The sequence below is a fragment of the Pinus tabuliformis genome, chromosome Q, assembly GCF_031772625.1.
Source record: "Pinus tabuliformis cultivar Carrire ecotype Pingquan chromosome Q, CPIR1, whole genome shotgun sequence".
Lineage (NCBI taxonomy): Eukaryota > Viridiplantae > Streptophyta > Pinopsida > Pinales > Pinaceae > Pinus > Pinus tabuliformis.
The window spans coordinates 100,684,544-100,705,567 of NC_142296.1; the positions used below are offsets into that span (position 1 = coordinate 100,684,544).

The following is a 21,024-nucleotide window of genomic DNA, read 5'->3' on the forward strand; positions in this document are numbered from 1 at the left end:
CTAAACTAATCTTAAAACTAAATCAAAAGAGAAATCAAAAGCTTCTAATCTATATACATAAAATGAAATTCTATAAAATCTAAATCAAATGAAATAAAATTCAAAACTAGATCTATCTAAAAACCTAAATTTTAGAATTTATTTATTTATTTATTTTTATTTATTTTTATGATTATAAAATTGTAAATTTAAGATCAAAATAAAACAAAGATTAAAGGAAATAAATCTAAAAAATGATAGTTCTAAACTAAAACGACACTATATATAAAAAAAAGCTACCATACATATACATAAAACCATAAAATCAAAAACGCAGAAAATAAAAAACGAGAAGCTTATTACATGATTGGTGTGCGCAGGCCCTGGGGTTTCAATGATGGTTTTGTTTGCAGGTGCAATTTTTAGACAGCGTGAGGGACTGATCGCTGCAAGGAATGCAGCGGAGAGTATAGCAGGTAAGGGGGTCGATGGAGCTGCAAGCTGGCTTGAAGACCGCGTGAAATATGTGAATCAAAATCGAGAAAAAAGAAACTTGTTTTGTTGATGGCAGGATGGCGGTGAAAGGAAAATACGGTTGAGAAATGGACGAGGGAGAAAACGCGGGTGGATTGGACGTAGATCAGAGTGAAGATTAGCGTGAAGGGACGAGGATGGGCAGCGCGATTGGAACAGTGATCGCTGAAGCTTCTGAAGAGCAGGTTTGTGTGGGACGTAAGGCTACGGAAGATTAGAGCGCGCTAAGGACGCAGGTTTTGGAGTGAAGCATGGCTTGGCAGCTCAGAAAAACATGCATAGGACACAGATAGGGTATCGATGAAGTGACTGTAGGTTGAGGGGAGCGTGTGAATGGGTGGAAATGCTTGGAATTGAGAGAAAACGCAGGGGTAGTGCTGCGTGAATGAGACAGCTGCGTGAGGGACAAAACCCAAGGCAAAATAAGCCTGAAAATAATTCTGGGCAACAAAGAAAATTGCAGCTTAATGAAACCCCCAAAAATTCTAGATTAAATTGTCTCAGATTTATTTATGAAATCCTTGCAGAATTTTCTCCAGATAAAAATTTAAAACCTTTGGGTTGCAAAAAACGATGCACCTGCAAAGGCTATTTTTTGGGGCCAAATCTGGCTTTACACAAAAAAAAAATCTTCTTAGACCTGCAACCTGCAATGGGAAAACAAAAACCCAAAAAATATATATATGCAAGGATTAAAACTAAAACCCTACAAACCAGCTACAATATTTACAGTTTCATGACTCTACAATAGCCAGATTTGTCAGTAATCCTCAATAATATTTTCAGAATTCTAAATTTAATGTGAGATACTTCAGAAATCTCTCATGCTTTTAAAAAAAAAAAAAAACTTTAAATGTCAGACCTAGAATCGAAAGTGGCTGGGCTCTACAAGAAAATGCTTTGCGGGAGTTGGCTAGTTCAACCAAGAACTTCCCCAAACGGCCACTGATTTTCTCAATAAGGGTTTCCTGCACAGCTCACTTCAACCATCAATAAAGAGGGAAAAACAGTACTAGATTCCAGATGCAATGGAGATACTTGCCATTATTTCAAAAATTCTATTACCATTCAAATCTTAGTAAGTGAACAAGATACCTATGTTCAACAACACTCTATATCAAGCTATTACTAATGGCTGAAAATAAAATTATGCAGAAAATAAAATAGCTCACAGCACTTCAGGAGAGTAACACCAGCAAGATTTCAACCCCAAAGTCTTTCTTTATTCCACCAGAAAAAGTTTACAAGAGAGCTTTCTTCAGCACAAGACTCACAGATCGAATGATCTCAAATGACCCCTAGCACCCTATTTAAAGAAAGAAATCCCCAACAGCTAGTTCGAGTGATCCATGTCAAACTAATCTCGACCGTCGATGAGGATCAAGATTTCTTTTAATCTCATCCGTCGAATTTTTAAATGCATTTTAATATATTAAAAAATTAAAATTCTGCATTTATTTACTCAAAAATTTGACTTATTATTATTATATTATATTATTTTATTTTTCAAAATTTTATATATATATATATATATTTTTTTTTTTAATTTTTAATTTTTTATTATTTATATTTTTTAATTTTTTCTATTTTTTTTTTTTTTTTTTAAATAGATCCTCGAACTTAGCCATTGGAAAAATCACCTAGGACCTAGGACTTAGGACTTATGAGGGGATTAAAACATTTTCTAACCCTCAAAACACTTTACATCATGACTTTTACAATTTTACATCTCAAGGGGGAAAACCCATTTGACATAGACCCTCATAGACCACCCAGTTCTGCGACACAACTATAATCTAGCAAATCAACACACTAGGATTCCCCTAAGATTCTAATAACAAAATTCATTCCGCTTTGGGGTTAGGCTGAAGGAAAACTCTGCCAATCATGGATCGGTGAGACAAAATTCTTCCGGAACGTAGATTATCACTAGAAAATTAGGTCCACTTAGGCAATTTACATACATGACGCAGATCTGCTAAGATTATTTACAATTTACACATGCATACTGGATTTACAACATAACATGAGCAGGTCGACGATGACTGTCGAATGGCACGGACATGTCGATTAAGCGCTATCCCTTTTGCGAACAAAAGGGGGTGTACTGCTATGGGTAGTTGACACGTAGTGGTCAACACAACGTTTTAACGGGTAACAGTCACATTTTGGTGCGGAAATAATCAATGAACAGTGGGCAGTTTTTGGTCTGGGTGGGGAGGTGGTTTTCTAGGCCATCGCACCGCTTTTGGAGGGCAGGCGGTATTTTTTACGAGCACGCGATCTAGCCTGGGGCCGCCACGTAGCAAGAATAGTGCCCCGGAAAAACCGCGAATCTTGCGTGCTTTTAGGCTGTTATTGGTCGGACGATGAACCCGCGCAATATGGAGATTAGAGGGCTATCACGCGGTTAAGTTGCATGGATAGAATCAGGAATGTGATTTGGTGGGGCCCGGGGTTTAAGTACAAATAATTGTAATTAACTAGTAAATAAGGTCGGGATTTTAATATAAGCAGCGGGTATTAAGGTGGGACCATGATTTATGTGGCAGGGGTTTTTTAACTACACCAAGGGTTGGTGGGTTAAAGAAGGATTGTCGGGGAAATATGGAATGGGGAAATTAATTAGATAGAGCGGAGGCATCAAAACTTAAGATAAGTGGGTTTTTATGGGTTTTTGGGAGGGAAAGAGAAATTAATAATGGGGGAAGTGAAATTTGTAATGGGGAATGGGTTTCACACTAGGGAAAGGGGTTTTGGAAAGGGGGGATGATTTTTGAAGGGGAATTTCTAAGGAAATGTGTGAAACCAAAATGAGGGAAAAAAGGGTATTTATAAGTGATGAAGGGATAATGGGGAAATTAGCAAATAAGCATGTGGGGGTGTAGTGAAATGAGGGGAAATTAGTAAACAAGCTTGTGAATATCTTTTCTTTCTCATAAATCCTCCTGCACATGAAACATAGGATTAAGCATGATAAATGTGCTTTTGACTTAGCAACCTTGCGCATTTACAACCTTTCCTCTACCTACCATTTATTTATTCTAACATTTTCTCTTCATTTATTGGGTGCATTTGAGCTTGCTGACCCTTTATTTCCTTTTCTTTTGACAGGAAAACTATCTAATTCTAAACTTATAACTTTCAATGGCTCAAATTAAACTGATGAGCTCTTTTTTATTCTCTACCTAACTACTGATCTGCCAAGATTAAACAGTTTGGCTAGATCTATATTCTCTATCTATCAACATGAAATTTAAAGCTTGAATGAGTCAAACAAGCTTCTGTGATCCATAATGAAAATTCTTTCTATAGAAATCACATGAGAGAATTTTTTGGCCGACGCGTTTCGAACCAACAAGTGTGCTTCATCATCATTAGGACCAGATGAAGCTTTAAGAGTTTCTGATGAGGACCATCTCAAGGAAGAGAAAGCACATCTCCTAAGTGTTTTCTTTAATAATGGGTATAGTAGACACCAATGTACTAGGGCTTTCCTCAGAGCTGAAAAAGGTCCTAGTGCTAAGAAAGATACGAAGGATCAATTTTCTGGTGTTCAACTTTCTTTTATCCAAGGGACCACTGACAAGATTGCAAAGATCCTAAGGAAGCATAAGGTGGCTTCAACCTTTCGGCCTTTAAATACCATACAGAGCTCCCTTAGATCTGTAAAAGACCCACTGGACCCCAAGAATATGAAGGGTGTTTACGTTATCCCATACTCTTGTGGGACTCCCTACATTGGGGAGACTGGTTGCTCGATTAATCAAAGGATTCGTGAGCATGTTGCTGACATCAAGCATGGCAGGACCCGCTCCTCTGCTTTGGCGGAGCATGCAGATAAATCTAAGCATCACATCTGCATTGAGGAGGCCCAAGTCGTTGCTAAGGTTAGTCATTTTCATCATCGTAAATTGAGGGAGGCCCTAGAAATTGAAAAATGACGCAATAATTTGAATAGAGATGATGGCTGAAATATCAGTAGAAGTTGGGTCCCTCTCTTGTCCTCCTAGTTTTTTCCCCACCTATGTAGGTATTGGCATCCTTTTTATAGTATTTGTTGTTGATTTATTCTTCAGAGTTCATTTTCTTGATCCTTTGTGTTTTTTATGTATTCTATCATCCTATTCATTCTTAGCTCTTTTTAGTATTTTTTTTATTTGTTTAATGGGCCTGAGCCCCATATTTTATTATTGACCCCGTTTTATTTATTGATTGTTTTTCTTTGGATATATATATATATATATGTTTCTGTTATATATATATATATATATAGATATATATATAGTTTGACTTGTGTATATTTTGTTTTTATTTTATTTATTTTTCCATTAATTATTTTTAATTTATTTTATTCTATTTCCATTAGTTATTTTATTTATCAAATGATCTTGTCTCGATTAGGGTCTTCACTCGTTTTTATAATTTTTGACTCCCCTTCTTTAAAGTTTGACTTTGATTATTTATTTATTTATTCTAAAAATTAGCGGTTTAATATAGCGGTTACTTATTAATATTTGTTTTTAATAAATTAATAAACTAATATCACAGTTTAAATATTATTTTCCAAAAACTGATAATATTTGGTTTTAATAAATTAATTTAAATATTATTTTTCAAAAACTAGCCGTTTTATATGGCCGTTACATATTAATATTTTAATAAATTAATAAACTAATATCATTATTTAAATATTATTTTTCAAGAACTAGTAATATTTGGTTTTAATAAATTAATTTAAATATTATTTTTCAAAAACTAGCTGTTTAATATAGCCATTACCTATTAATATTTTTAATAAATTAATGAAATAATATCATTATTTAAATATTTTTTTAAAAATTAGTCGTTTAATATAGCTGTTACATATTAATATTTTAATAAATTAATAAACTAATATCATTATTTAAATATTATTTTTCAAGAATTAGTAATATTTGGTTTTAATAAATTAATTTAAATATTATTTTTCAAAAACTCGCCGTTTAATATAGCAGCTACTTATTAATATTTTTAATAAATTAATGAAATAATATCATTATTTAAATATTTTTTCAAAAACTAGCCTTTTAATATAGCCGTTACTTAATAGTATTTGCTTTTAATATATTAATAAATTAATATTATAATTTAAGCATTATTGTTCAAATATATCCGTTACTTGAAATTATGTCTCTACATTGCTCTTTATTTAAGCCTTTGCCATGGTCTGCCTCTTCATCTGGTCCTGATGATGAACCACACTTGTTGGTTCGAAATGCGTCGGCCAAACAATTCTCTCATGTGATTTCTACCGAAAGACTTTGTTCAATTCATTATGGATTACAGAAGCTTGAATACAGAAATGTTGAAATTGTTTACATGCAGAATGAAAGCAAACTAACTTGAGCAGTGGTGGCTTATCTATGAAAAAAGATTTGATGGCTATTTATCTTTGTGAGCTATGTTACAATGAGGCTCAAGGGTCTTTTTATCATGAAAAAACAATGAGAGACCCTAAACATCCAAAACCATAACCCTAAGAAATTAAGCGCCAAAAAATTATGGGCCCTGATGGAGTAAGTTGGAATGTCAACTTCTCGAGGTTGTAACTTTGGCATACAATCTCTGTTTGGGATGCACATTAGCCTGTTAGAAAGGTCTATCCGAGGAGAACAACTTTTGACTGATATTTTCCTGTTTATCCAAAAAGTGTTGTTTAGTGCCTCAAAATGGCTCTAGAAGTTCAGGATCCGAAAACTGCCAAAATAGAACAATCATGCTTTGAGCCAGTGGAATAGGTGGGTGACCACCAATATCCACTTGGATAGATGTCATCAACCCTAGGAAATTCTAAGGCTAGAAAAACCTTAATTCAGTGCTGAGGCTTCAACTTAGGGTCAATTGAAGGTTTGTGGATCTTGTTGTTGATTATATCCTTACAACAAACCTTTTTTCTCTCCTTTTATGCCTAGTTGTGCTACTTTTGAATCATATATATATAACCCTTGGCTACAAGCCCTTTATAGGTTACTTTTAAGGTAGACTATTCCTTGTCTAGTGAAATTGAGCCTTGTCCTTAGCTTGAGTATCTTGGGTAACCCTATTTAATTGTCACCTTTGAACCTTATATCAAGAATGTCCTTGAGGTGACCTAAACTAGGAAGCCTCCCGTGTGGTGAAATTCCACTAAAGAGCGGGAGATGGATTGTTGAGGTGGCAGTGGAATCCATCTCATTGTTGTGTCTTGATCTAGGTTTTGCCTTATGACGCATCTCACAAGACCTGCTAGATTTTGGGGCAACTATTCACACTGCCAAAGGCTGAGAATGAAAAAGAATGGGAGAATGGCGATTTGGGTTTCTTTTTGAGCCTAAATTGTTGTAGCTAGGCTTTACTTTTCAGCTTTGTCGTTTGTATTATTTCTAATGTATTATGTTGGTTGCTTTTTATGTTGTCTATCATAGCCCTCACATTCTAGATTGAATACATTAGTTCACTTTTATTACGGCCAAATTATTTTGATAGAGCGAAGATGACAAGTAGCATAAGCTTAAGCACGAAGAAATTATAAAATAGATGAAAATTATGAGTGACAGTAGGGGATAGGACAACTTGACATCTATTATGTGTTGAAAATGACATTGAACAACAACAAGGTTGTTAAATATCGATGGCCAAAAGGCAAGATCAGAGAACGTAGCTCTGTGCAACGGTGAGCGGCCAGAGGATCGAACAACGCTGATAGCAATGTAACGAACAAAGTTCGTATACTTAGAGGAATGCTCTGATACCAATGTAACGAACAAGGTTTGTTATAGCGGGTTAAAAACTCCAAAAGACCTAGAATATGTAGATCTCCATTGAGGATTCAAGAATATATATTAAAATGTATGAATGAGAATGATGTTACAAATGAGAGGGAAGGCCTGCTTATATAACCTAGGCAAGTGTCTTTTTATGAACGATTATGCCCTTAGGGACATACCTTTTCATTAACTAATTAGTCATTATTTATGATGTGTTGTTATTATTTATATTTACATTATTTATATCTATATTTTATTCGTAACATTTATAGTTTGGTTGCCTAAAGAATTGAAATTGGAAGCTTTAAAACATTTTCGCTGGTGTGTCTGTGATGCAAGTTATTTACTTATTTTCAAGATAGGACTGGATTCAATTATTTGTTGCATTATCATATAAAAATGGAATGCTGAAGCCCATCCCACATATCTATTCCAACCAAGCTTTCAATAAAATATTACATATGGTTTGCTTTAATCTAGGATAAAGGTGCATATTCCTGAACTTTGAATTCTTTCAATGACCAAGGAGTAGTATCCTTACAAGTCTAAAATTATATCATGATTTTCTTTTGCGCTCGCGCCCGCGCGCACACACACACATATATATATATATGCCATTGTATACCAGTTTCTCGAGTCATCACTATTGGAACATAATAATTAACCTACAGTCCATGCTCAGTATTTGCAGCAAATTGCTGCAAATACTGAGCATGGATTGCAAGTTAATTATTATGTTCCATTAGTGCTGACTGGAGATATTTGTATAGAATGACATCCTTTGAAACAGACTAGAATTATTGATCTCCTATCGTGAAATTTCTCCATCAAAATAAGTTTGAGTGCCATACAGAAGAATATGGAGCAAATTAAGTTTTTAACGGGTGGAGACTGCTTTGTTTCATAGATGCTCATTCCAATTTCATTTGGGTCCTCCTTTTCTTCATGTCCACACATCGCTTGTCAAGTTTCCTTTGGTTTGGTTGTAGATGTTTTTTTTTCCAGTCGCAGGTTGTCTGAAAAACATCTATAGATTTAGAGATTCAATTATGCAGACTGTTATAATATTGTTTCATGTATTCATGAAAGTTATTGTTGATCCCACTGATCATTTGTTAATTCAAACATTTACTGTGGGTGAAGGTACCTTCAAAGTGCTGAAATTTAATTATGTGATTCCTTTCAGCTAAGCCTTATAAGCTTTGGATCGTAGAATTGAGCTGGGCATTTATTCTTGTGCTGTTAATTGCCAGTTTGCCATGCATGTCACTTGTGTGAACCTTTTGGTTACTATGGAGCAAGATTTATTTTCTGTATTTTACTTTTGCAGATTGATTCTATTCACACAAGCTGGCAGTCACCAAGAGATGAACCAGAGTAATTACAAGGGTATGCGACACTACTGTTGGTTGCTCTACTGTCTAGAAAATATTGAATGCTTATGTGGATGTATTAAGAAATACTGTCTATTACCTTTGGTTATACACGAAGTTTAGATAGCTCTAGATATTTATATTTGATTTAACATTTGGTGGTCTATTTCTTTTTGACTTCTTTATTATTATTATTATTTGGCCAAAGAATCTTTATTTTTGACTTATTCTAGTTTAGCTACATTTAACGTCTTACAGGCGTTCACTTTATATGTAAACATCTCGGTTGCATAGCCAGATGGCCTGGCTGATAGCATACCAAAATCTCTATATCTATATATATAACATAGAATTTTTTACAATACCCAATACATGCACAATTCTACAGTGCTTCACTTGGAATTATTGCAATGAATTTGAATATATTAGATCGCACTGGGTGATTAGAGTTTCCGAATGATCATGCTAGAGTTAAGCAATTGTGAAATTGTCTTTTGCCGGGACAAAATTCTCATTATATGTATGATAATTAATTCCATTTATTATGAGAGGAGGTGTCCACGTCTTATACCTGGAAAATGTATTATTTCATAATATTTGAAGAATACTATAGGAAATGCTTCAACGTTTTAATTTGTTGTCTATGTCAGTACAAATGTGCTAGCTATGTGAAATCATCTCCTTGCTTGTATAACTATATATCAATTACAAGTTTGAAAATCTAGTTCTCACTGACTTTCGTAAGTTATGGATAACAATTTTATTTTCTTTTGAAAATATGCAGGATATATTTTCGTTAATGCTTATATATGAAAGCACCATCTGTTTATATTTTAATTAATTCCTATTTACAAACATTACCATCATCCATGGCTATCTCTCTTTGTACATTTAATTCGTCATCTATCAGTTTTATTCAATATATTTATATTTCTTATATACACATTTTTGTGTATAAATATTTAATACCGGTGTTACCTATTAACCATTATAACACAGAAGTTACAAATATTTTATTGAAATCTGAGAAGTTATATTAAAAATGTTCATTAAATTATTTCTAAATAATTTTCATTCTTTCTGTTATTCCTTCAGTTTAATAATGAATTTGTTCCTTTCGGGTGTTAAAATAAATGTCAATATCTACACCATATTCAGGTTTATTTTCAAATAGGTGAATTTTTCGACTTTAAAGTGAACTTTATTAATAAATATCTATAAACTTATTTTTCATTTAATTTTTTTAATTTTAATTGTTATTACAAATAAAATGCTAATCATTAATAACACTTTAATTTTAGAAACAGGTTACATGATTCAAAGTTTAAGAAATAGTTTTTTAAAAAAATATTTAATTTGGTGATGCAGGAGCATCTAGCTGACAGGGCAAAGATAAAAGTGAGAGAATATGGTTTCTAAGAGGACAGAGAGATTAATTCATTGAGTGGAAAACATACTTTTTTCTTTTCTTTTCTTTTATCAAGTTACTTAAAATTTACTGTAATAAGTTGTAATTAGGAGTAGTAATAATTAGATTAGAGTCATTGTTTTCAAACAGTTCAGTTATTGTTGTAAAAAGCATGAAAAGAAAATGTACTAGACAACCAGACAAAGTTCCGTATGGGAAATAACTGATGTAACTAATTAAACAAACTGAACAAACTAACAACAGTTAGAACGGTTTGTAAACAGTGCTATTAAATAGTGAAAAAAAGCACAATACGGGGGTTCAGATTGAGAGAGAAATATAGAAAGAAAAAATACAATTTTTTGTGCACATAGATCCTTACAGCGTCCTATTCATTTCTGAAATATTTTTTGTATTGAATTACTGTGTGAATATTATCAATGCATGGTCACAGAACTTAAATCGAAAAAGGGAGATATTCGAATGCAGAGGTCGTTCAGTTCGGAGGAGTAACGGTGCCCATCTACAGGCGACTCCAACAGAATAACCGAACACACAACAAGAAATCGTCTGTACAAATTCCTATATACGAAATCAGAGTTTGCCATTACAGTGAAGAGAACAACCACAGTAAATCCAGGTATGCGAACTTAAAAGCATAACCAAAATTCAATTCCAGATAGTTCATATACAGTCATAAAAAAGTTATTGTCCATTTACATTTTGTGCAAAAACTTAAGAACGAACCAGTTCACGGACTTGGGAACCGTAACCATTACCAACATAAACCAAAACCCCATAAATCCCCAAACCCACTCCTACGACTCGACAGAGACATTACTCGACAACAGAACTAAGCACAAACAGTGGCTCGAGGCCAACAACCATACCAAACCACACGCCGAAAGACTCAGGGCAAGAAAACCACAAGTAAACAGAATGATGCTACCCGGAATTCCTTTGGAATAGTTGAGCGTCTAAGCACCGAAACCCTCGGTCGCTCCACTTGCAAGGGAAACCAACAACCGAGAGTCAAATTACAGTGGAAACAAAATACACAGGATTAAAACAATTTTATTTTTGAATGAGCAAATACTACACAACGGTTCCGCTTACCTAACAGACAAGCCGTGACCACCGTAACCTCGGATTGTCTTCCTGCTCACAAGGAGCCGAAGACGATTAGAACCAGAAAGAAGAACAAGTACAAAGATATAGCATAGAAGGAAAGCTTACCAGTCAAGTTGGCGGAGGAATCGACGGAGAACGCCACCATTAGTTTGCCGAGACCGTGCATGAGCCGAATCAGTGCTGGAGAACGAGACTGAGAACCACATACTCATCAACCAACACACAGAGGTGACAATAGTGAAAACCCAGGTGACAAATCGAGAAAAGGACGCACAGAGGCAGAGACCCGTAAAGCCGACAACAGAAAACACAGGAACAGTCTAGACACAAGCAGAGAAACAAACCTTACCAGGGTTCAACAGTTCAACAGACGAACGAGACACTTCCAAAACAAATTCCGAACCAATGGAGCCATGAAGACCGCCGAGAGCATGCAGCTCGAAGAACTCGGAGCAACAAAACCCCGGACCAGCTAAAAGAACCCACATTGAAACTTGCAGACTACCAGCTCGTAGCTCAGAGAACCAGGTGGACGAGTTTCGAACAAATACGAAAGCATCACAGAAAAAATCACAGTGAAATCGCAAGGGTCGCCGAGAGCTCGCAGACTGAAGGACCGGAGGAAACACAAAACCAAATGAACGCAAGGGTGGCGAAAACCCTATACCAAGGCGGGGTTTTAGGATTCCAAGAAGGGACAGGTGTCCGCTCAACACATAACCAACGTACCATTACCATAGAACCTCTTAATTAAACATAGATTGAAAATCAAGTTGCGTATATCCGAAATCCGGTGATTATAAACATCAATTGACAGTACAACATCAAGTGGGGAGTAACGACGGCGGGACCACGTGGGCTGGCCCCATCAAGTGGTATCAGAGCAGGAAATTGAAAAAAATGGAAGTTCAAAGACGGGGACGTGGAAGAGGTGTGCGCAGAGTAGCAGACGAGGGCTTGAGAGAAGAGTTGAGAGTCCTTACTGCTCGCTTAGAAGCAGTGGAGGCAGGAAGGAGAAGAGACCCAGAACTTGGGGATGATAGTGAGGAAGAAACAGCAACTGCTACGGAAGGATCAGAGGAAGAAGCCCCGGAGATAAAACTGTTGAGATCAGTACTGTTAGCCAGCAGCAAACCCAAACCTGAGATCCCTAACTACGATGGCAGTCTATCCGCAGATGTTCTGCTGGATTGGGTAAGTGAGTTAGATAAGTATTTTGAAAACGAAGAGATCAGTGAGGACAAAAGAGTTAGATTTGCTGCAACCAAGTTAAAAGGACACGCTGCTTTATGGTGGGATAGTGTCCAAGCAGACAGGAAGAGGATGAACAAGCTACCGATAAAGAAGTGGCCAAGAATGGTGGCAAAACTGAAGGGCAGATTTTTGCCTAAAGACTATCAGGTCGAACTTTATCGACGAGTGCAAAATCTAAGGCAGAAAGGTATGACCGTAAAGGAATACACAGAGGAGTTTTATCGTGTAAATTTGCGGGCTGGTTATACTGATGATACCCCAGAGAAGACAGCGAGATATGTGAATGGCTTGAGGATGGAAATACTGGATGAGATCAGTATTCTCTCTCCACGAAATATAGAAGAAGCCTTTCAGAGTGCTGTAAAGGCTGAAGAAAAAATTAACAGGAAACAGAACAATAGGAGAGGACGAGGACAGTCCTACGGCAGAGGGAGAACTGCTACTAACAGCGAGGAAGGCAGCAGCTCCAGAGCTTCAGGGACAGCAGAGAAGGGAGATAGCACTAGAGGAGGTCGGCCATATCAGCGGGGAAGAGGAAATGGTCACGGAAGAGGGACTAATGTCCAGTGCTACAGGTGCCATAAGTGGGGGCACAGATCCTTCGAATGCCCGGAAGCCGAGCATGCTGGCCAGAGGGGAGCATTTGTTGCGCAGCCTGAGGAAGCTGAAGCACAGCCCCGGGAAGTAGAAAATGTGGCAGAAACAGGAGAGGCATTAGTTTTAAACAAAGTGTTGTTGAAGCCAGCAAAGGAGATGGCTGAGCAGACCCAGCGGAAGGCACTGTTCCGAACAGTTTGCAAATCACATGGGAAGTGTTGTAAATTAATCATAGACAGCGGGAGTACAGATAACTTAGTTGCCACTGAGATGGTGGAAAAGCTAGGATTAAAGCGGCTTAAGCATCCCACACCTTACAAGGTGTCGTGGCTACAGAAAGGCCACCAATTATTAGTTGATGAACAATGTGAGGTTGAATTTCACATTGGCAAATACCAAGACAAAGTTGTCTGCGATATTATGCCAATGGACGTATGCCATATACTGCTAGGGAGACCGTGGCAGTATGACCGGAAGGTGACACATGATGGGAAGACGAATTGTTACAAATTTGTGAAAGATGGAGTCAAACATACGCTTGTACCCATCAAGGAGGAGGATGCAGCAGAATCAAGTGGAACAAAAGCATTGTTAATAGGAGGAAAACAGTTTGTTAAGCAGATTGAAGAAAACGAGGTGAATTATGCGGTTGTAAGGAGGACAAAGGCAGTGTCACTGAACACAGAAAAGTCAGAATTGCCTACAGAGATTTAGGAGTTGTTGGAAGAATTTAAGGACATTGTGGTCGACTATTTACCAGATAAGTTGCCTCCCAAGAGGAGCATTAGCCATCATATCGATTTTATACATGGAGCAAGTCTACCGAACAAGGCAGCATATAGAATGAGCCTGAAAGATAAAATGAAGAAATTCGTAAACAGGTGCAAGATTTGTTGGATAAGGGACTGATCAGAGAAAGTTTGAGCCCTTGTGCGGTACCAACAGTACTCGCACCTAAGAAGGGAGGAGAATGGCGAATGTGTATAGATTCATGAGCTATCAATAAAATCACTATTCGGTACAGATTTCCCTTCCCCAGAATGGATGACATGATGGATTGTCTTAGCGGAGCAGCTTATTTCACTAAGATTGATCTGAAGAGTGGATATCATCATATCAGGATTAGAGAAGGAGATGAGTGGAAGACATCTTTCAAGACCAATGAAGGGCTGTACGAGTGGCTAGTCATGCCTTTTGGTTTGAGCAATGCTCCTAGTACTTTTATGAGGTTGATGAATGAAATGTTAAAAGAATTTATTGGCAAGTTTGTGATAGTTTATCTTGACGATATTTTAATTTTCAGCAAAACGAAGGGAGAACACCTTCAGCATGTTCGAAGAGTGCTAGAGAAGTTACAGCAGAACAAACTGCTGATAAACTTAAAAAAATGTACTTTCCTGCAGAAGGAACTGGTTTATTTGGGGTTTGTAGTCGCAGAAAATGAATTGAAGATGGATCCAGAAAAGATCGCAGCAATCATCAACTGGCCATCACCCAAGAGCTTGTTTGAGGTACGTAGCTTTCACGGATTGGCAAGTTTTTATCGGAAGTTTATTAGAAATTTCAGTGAAATCTGTGCACCAATGCTAGACACCATCAAGAAGGCCAGTCAGCCTTTTTGTTGGACCAGTGTAGCAGAAGACAATTTTCAGCTTTTGAAGCGGAAGATTACGAAGAGGCCAATCTTGAGGCTGCCTGACTTTAATAAACTCTTTCAGGTTCAGTGTGACGCAAGTGGGACAGCTATTGGCGCTGTGCTCAGTCAGGAAGACAGACCGGTGGCATTCTTTAGTGAGAAATTAAATGAGAGCCAACAGAAATACTCCTCGTATGACAAAGAATTTTATGCCGTGGTCCAAGCTTTAAAGCATTGGAGACACTACCTGCTGGGCAACGAGTTTGTATTATTTTCCGATAATTCAACATTACAATATGTAATGCAGCAGCACAAATTAAACCATAAGCACGCCAAATGGGTAGAATACTTGCAGAGTTTCACCTTCATGCTAAAGCACATTAGTAGGCAAACCAATAATGTGGCAGATGCCTTGAGCAGAAGAGCTTTGCTCTTACAGGAAAGCAGAATACAGGTGGTGGGATTCGAACATCTAAAGGATTTGTACCAGACCGACACAGATTTCAAAGAAGATTTTGAAGCCTGCCAAAATCCCGTGTTGAGGAATGCAAGTCCATGGTTAGACTACAATTTGCAGGAAGGATTATTGTTCAGAGGTGGACAGTTATGTATCCTAGACTGTTCGATGAGGGAAAATATTGTACGGGAGAAGCATAGTGGTGGACTAGCGGGACATTTTGGCATCAACAAAACTTTGGAGCAACTCGGACATTTTTATTATTGGCCCAAAATGAGCAGGGATGTACAAAGATATGTGAACAGGTGTAAAGTCTGCCAACTAGCGAAAGGACACAGTCAAAATACTGGACTTTACACGCCACTACCTGTTCCAAGCAGGCCATGGGACTCAGTCAGCATTGACTTTGTCTTAGGACTGCCTAGAACGCAGTGGGGATATGATTCAGTGATGGTGGTGGTAGATAGATTTTCAAAAATGGCTCATTTTATTCCTTGCCGGAAAACTAGTGATGCCACGTACGTAGCTCACCTGTTTTTCACGGAGGTTGTTAGATTACATGGCCTACCTAGATCTATTGTTTCAGACAGGGATGTAAAATTCACAGGACACTTTTGGCGCACCCTGTGGAAAAAGTTGGGCACGCAATTGAATTTCAGCTCTGCGTATCATCCACAGACTGATGGACAAACGGAAGTGGTGAATAGGATCTTTGGGAATTTATTATGGAGTTTGACTGGAGAAAATTCATGGTTATGGGATCGTGTTCTCACTCAGGGAGAATTCGCTTATAACGATTCGCCCAACCGTAGCACCGGACACAGCCCATTCCAGATTTTGTATGGCATGCATCCTCGGGGAATACATGAATTGCGAGATTTGGGAAAATTAGAACGGAGAAGCGTAGATGGAGAAGATTTTGCCGAAGCAATGAGCGAGCTACATGAACAGGTCAAATTAAAATTGCAGGACAGCGTACAGAAGTATAAGCAACAAGCAGATTCAAAGCGAAGAGAAGTGCAATTTAATGTTGGAGATGAGGTTCTCGCGCACCTGCGCAAGGAACGATTTCCTAAGGGCACGTATAATAAACTAAAATATAAGAAAATTGGTCCCTGCAAGATCTTACGTAAATTTTCAGCCAACGCCTACGAAATTCAGCTGCCACCTGATATAGGCATATCACCTATTTTCAATGTGGCGGATTTGTTCCCATATACTGCCCAAGCAGAGGAAGACAGTGTGGTACGGCTAGAACAGGACACCCAAGTTGGAGACAGTTCTTGGATGAGGCATATGCCTTCGGCTCAATCCCATGAGATTGAAGGAATTCTCAGTACACAGGTAGCCAAGAAGACACATAGGAAGGAATATCTGCGATATCTCGTCAAGTGGAGAGACCATCCAATGGAGGACAGCTCATGGCTCGACGCGACACAGATACGGAAGGTTGGCTATTCGATGGAGGAGCTCATGGAACGGAGCCATGAATTTATTTTACCTCGGGAGCCTGATGCAGGAGCATCTAGCTGACAGGGCAAAGACAAAAGTGAGGGAATATGGTTTCTGAAGAGGACAGAGAGATTAATTCATTGAGTGGAAAATATACTTGTTTTTTTTTCTTTTCTTTTATCAAGTTACTTAAAATTTACTATAATAAGTTGTAATTAGGAGTAGTAATAATTAGATTAGAGTCATTGTTTTCAAATAGTTCAGTTACTGTTGTAAAAAGCATGAAAAGAAAATGTACTAGACAACCAGACAAAGTTCTGTATGGGAAATAACTGATGTAACTAATTGAACAAACTGAACAAACTAACAGCAGTTAGAATGGTTTGTAAACAGTGCTATTAAATAGTGAAAAAAAGCACAATACGAGGGTTCGGACTGAGAGAGAAATATAGGAAGAAAAAAATACAGTTTTCTGTGCACATAGATCCTTACAGCGTCCTATTCATTTCTGAAATATTTTTTGTATTGAATTACTGTGTGAATATTATCAATGCATGGTCACAGAACTTAAATAAAAAAAGGGAGATATTCGAATGCAGAGGTCGTTCAATTCAGAGGAGTAACGGCGCCCATCTACAGGCGACTCCAACAGAATAACCAAACACACAACAAGAAATCGTCTGTACAAATTCCTATATACGAAATCAGAGTTTGCCATTACAGTGAAGAGAACAACCACAGTAAATCCAGGTATGCGAACTTAAAAGCATAACCAAAATTCAATTCCAGATAGTTCATATACAGTCATCAAAAAGTTATTGTCCATTTACATTTTGTGCAAAAACTTAAGAACGAACCAGTTCACGGACTTGGGAACCGTAACCATTACCAACATAAACCAAAACCCCATAAATCCCCAAACCCACTCCTACGACTCAACAGAGACATTACTCGACAACAGAACTAAGCACAGACAGTGGCTCGAGGCCAACAACCATACCAAACCACACACCGAAAGACTCAGGGCAAGCAAACCACAAGTAAACAGAACGATGCTACCCGGAATTCCTTCAGAACAGTCGAGCGTCCAAGCACCGAAACCCTCGGTCGCTCCACCTGCAAGGGAAACCAACAACCGAGAGTCAAATTACAGTGGAAACAAAGTACAGAGGATTAAAACAATTTTATTTTTGAATGAGCAAATACTACACAGGGGTTCCACTTACCTAACAGACAAGCCATGACCACCGTAACCTCGGATTGTCTTCCTGCTCACAAGGAGCCGAAGACGATTAGAACCAGAAAGAAGAACAAGTACAAAGATATAGCATAGAAGGAAAGCTTACCAGTCAAGTTGGAAGAGGAATCGACAGAGAACGCCACCATTAGTTTTCCGAGACCGTGCATGAGCCAAATCAGTGCTGGAGAACGAGACTGAGAACCACATACTCATCAACCAACACATAGAGGTGACAATAGTGAAAACCCAGGTGACAAATCGAGAAAAGGACGCACAGAGGCAGAGACCCATAAAGCCGACAAGAGAAAACACAGGAACGGTCTAGACACAAGCAGAGAAACAAACCTTACCAGGGTTCAACAGTTCAACAGACGAACGAGACACTTCCAAAACAAATTCCGAACCAATGGAGCCGTGAAGACCGTCGAGAGCATGCAGCTCGAAGAACTCGGAGCAACAAAACCCCGGACCAGCTAAAAGAACCCACGTTGAAACTTGCAGACTACCAGCTCGTAGCTCAGAGAACCAGGTGGACGAGTTTCGAACAAATATGAAAGCATCACAGAAAAAATCACAGTGAAATCGCAAGGGTCGCCGAGAGCTCGCAGACTGAAGGACCGGAGGAAACACAAAACCAAATGAACACAAGGGTGGCGAAAACCCTATACCAAGGCGGGGTTTTAGGATTCCAAGAAGGGACAGGTGTCAGCTCAACACATAACCAACGTACCATTACCGTAGAACCTCTTAATTTAACATAGATTGAAAATCAAGTTGCGTATATTCGAAATCCGGTGATTATAAACATCAATTGACAGTACAACATCAAGTGGGGAATAACGACGGCGGGACCACGTGGGCTAGCCCCATCATTTGGTTTCAATTTCTTGCTTTTATCAAATTTTACAATTGGAAGGTTAAATGGACCTAGCATTGTCCTTATAGCATTAGGTTTTTAATAGAGAATTGGGCATACAAGTCTAACTTGGAGATTCCCAATCAATACATAAACACTTAATGCATGCGGTTTTAGGTGAATCCAAAGGTCTCAAGGGTTGCAACACAACTTTAATACCACTCGATAATATCCCCCATTCTATTTAAACCAATCATTCTTAAAACTAGTATAAAATCATCATTTTCGTTTTTCCCAAATGTATTGAGCAATCAATCACTAACACTCAACAATGATAAATTTTTTAGTTTACATGAACAAACAAATTCATTTTCATTTTCATTCCTTTCAACCAGATAAGCACATAATAAAGATCAAAATGCACCAACCTAGATATTTTGCTCATTGACACTAAGTCTAAGAAGTCCACAAACCCTTTGCTTTGTCGTGATCCACAAGCTCTAAATCTTGGGACATCACTTGGTATCCTAGCTAAAGGTTGAGAGGAAGATACACACAATGACACAATCATATGTTAAGAAAACACTTCACACCATTATAGTGAGATTCACCTCCCTTATATAGAGCTTAAGAGGTGATATTTGTCCAAAATCATAAAAGCTAATAATAATAGTAAAACCCTGAAGTCACTAAGGTGACTTTATTGCACATTTAAGCCATATACTAACACCTTCCCTTAAGGTTTATAGTACTAAAAACAAAATTTGTTGAAAACAAACACACATTCACTACAAATAGATTTACTAGAAGTTCAAAAGAATAGGTTCAAACATTCTTCAGTACATCTTATTTGAAAAAAGTACTTGAACCAATATGACTCCTTCAAGTTTCTTGGTATTCATCCAAAATCTCTAGGATCCCAACTATAATACAAGTTCACTATATCATTGAGCACCATTTTCACACGAAATTTTTGAAAAGTGTAACTAGGTTCGGTCTTCATAATGACATCTAATTATGATTTTATATAATATGATGTAAAGAAGAAAAATAAATGTATTGTATTGCTTGTTTCATGAGCAAGATCTTTTATTTGTGAGTCAAGACTCCCATTGAGAGTCTTTAGGAATTATTTGTCATCTAGTCATAAAATGATAGAGTCATTATCATGTAATGAAGTCATGTTACCCTTTGTAAAAGGTCAATATTGTTTGTAAAGTATTCTCCAAGACCTTGTCACTTATCCTCTTCAAGTCGGTCTACAATGATGGAAGAACATGCTAGAAGAAGTCGACCTAACTACCTAGGATCATGTTGGCGTAAAGGACATGTGTGGAGGTGTATATATAGCCACATTTAGCCTCACTTGAAGGCAAGCAACTCGACTTGCATTCAATCAAGAAGAAGCAGGAAGAAGAGTCCAACAAAAGAAGTATGAAGAAAGTATAGCGAAGGAGATTCTTCTGGGTATTGCGAAGTAGGGTTTATTCTGGGGAAGTGAAAGAGATTCTTCTGGGGCAGCAAAGAAGGGTTCTTTTGGATTAGCGAAGAAGGGTTCCTCTGGATCAACGAAGAAGGCATTCTTCTGGGGTAGCGAGAAAGGTATTCTTATGGGCAAGCGAAGGAAAGTTTTTCTTCTAGGGAAGATTCTTCTGGGTGACTGAGATAAAGATCTAGAGACCTAGTTTCTCTAGAGGAGGCCAGTGAAAGCCTAAAGATCGAGATTTTCTAGGGAATCCAAGAAGGAGCAGTGTGAAGGATAGAGACCGAGTTTCTCTAGAAGGAGCCAAGGAGGGCAGTGCAAGATCAAGAGGAAAGTCGAGAAAGAGAAGAGGTAGAGCATCAAGGATAGTGACAAGGTTCCTGGGAGGATACTAGAATCAAGGGTTCGTGTCATGGTCTTGGTACTCATCAATTGTAGATTTAGAAGAAAATTTTGATCGGGTTTTCCTCTCAAGAAGTGAGAGGTTTTGGCCCTGGCTGAGAAACCTACATACTGTGTCACTTGTCTTTTATTGTGCATATTGGTAATTGTCTTGATGAAGAGAACACAATAATAACATAACGAAGAAAATAATATAAGCTAAGAAGTAAAAGTATATCACAAGCAATTATCAAATAGAGAAATCTTTTAACTATTCATGCCCTAGATTTCTCAACATGGTATTAGAGCTAAGGTGCTAAAGTCACATTCAAGCAAGTAGACACACGAGAATCGAGCTTCAAAGAAGGATTGTAGAAAATCCAAGGGCTACCAAGGGAAAGATCTTCAAAACCCTAGATTGAAGAAATCTACACCAACAAGAGTCTTGAAATTAT

The 21,024-nt window shown here is 37.6% G+C and overlaps 1 protein-coding gene across 7 annotated transcripts in view; it reads left to right on the forward strand.

Moving 5' to 3' along the window:
* The window catches only part of LOC149218427 (uncharacterized), a 374,566-nt gene extending 365,432 nt beyond the window's left edge, over positions 1-9,134 (forward strand). For all 7 annotated transcript variants that reach the window (XM_089383979.1, XM_089383978.1, XM_089383980.1 and 4 more), the window contains one exon: positions 8,632-9,134. In XM_089383979.1, the coding sequence (XP_089240105.1) occupies positions 8,632-8,682 (51 nt within the window). In that variant the 3' untranslated portion in view covers positions 8,683-9,134. The remainder of the gene's footprint in view (positions 1-8,631) is intronic.
* The last annotated feature ends 11,890 nt before the right edge of the window (positions 9,135-21,024 follow it).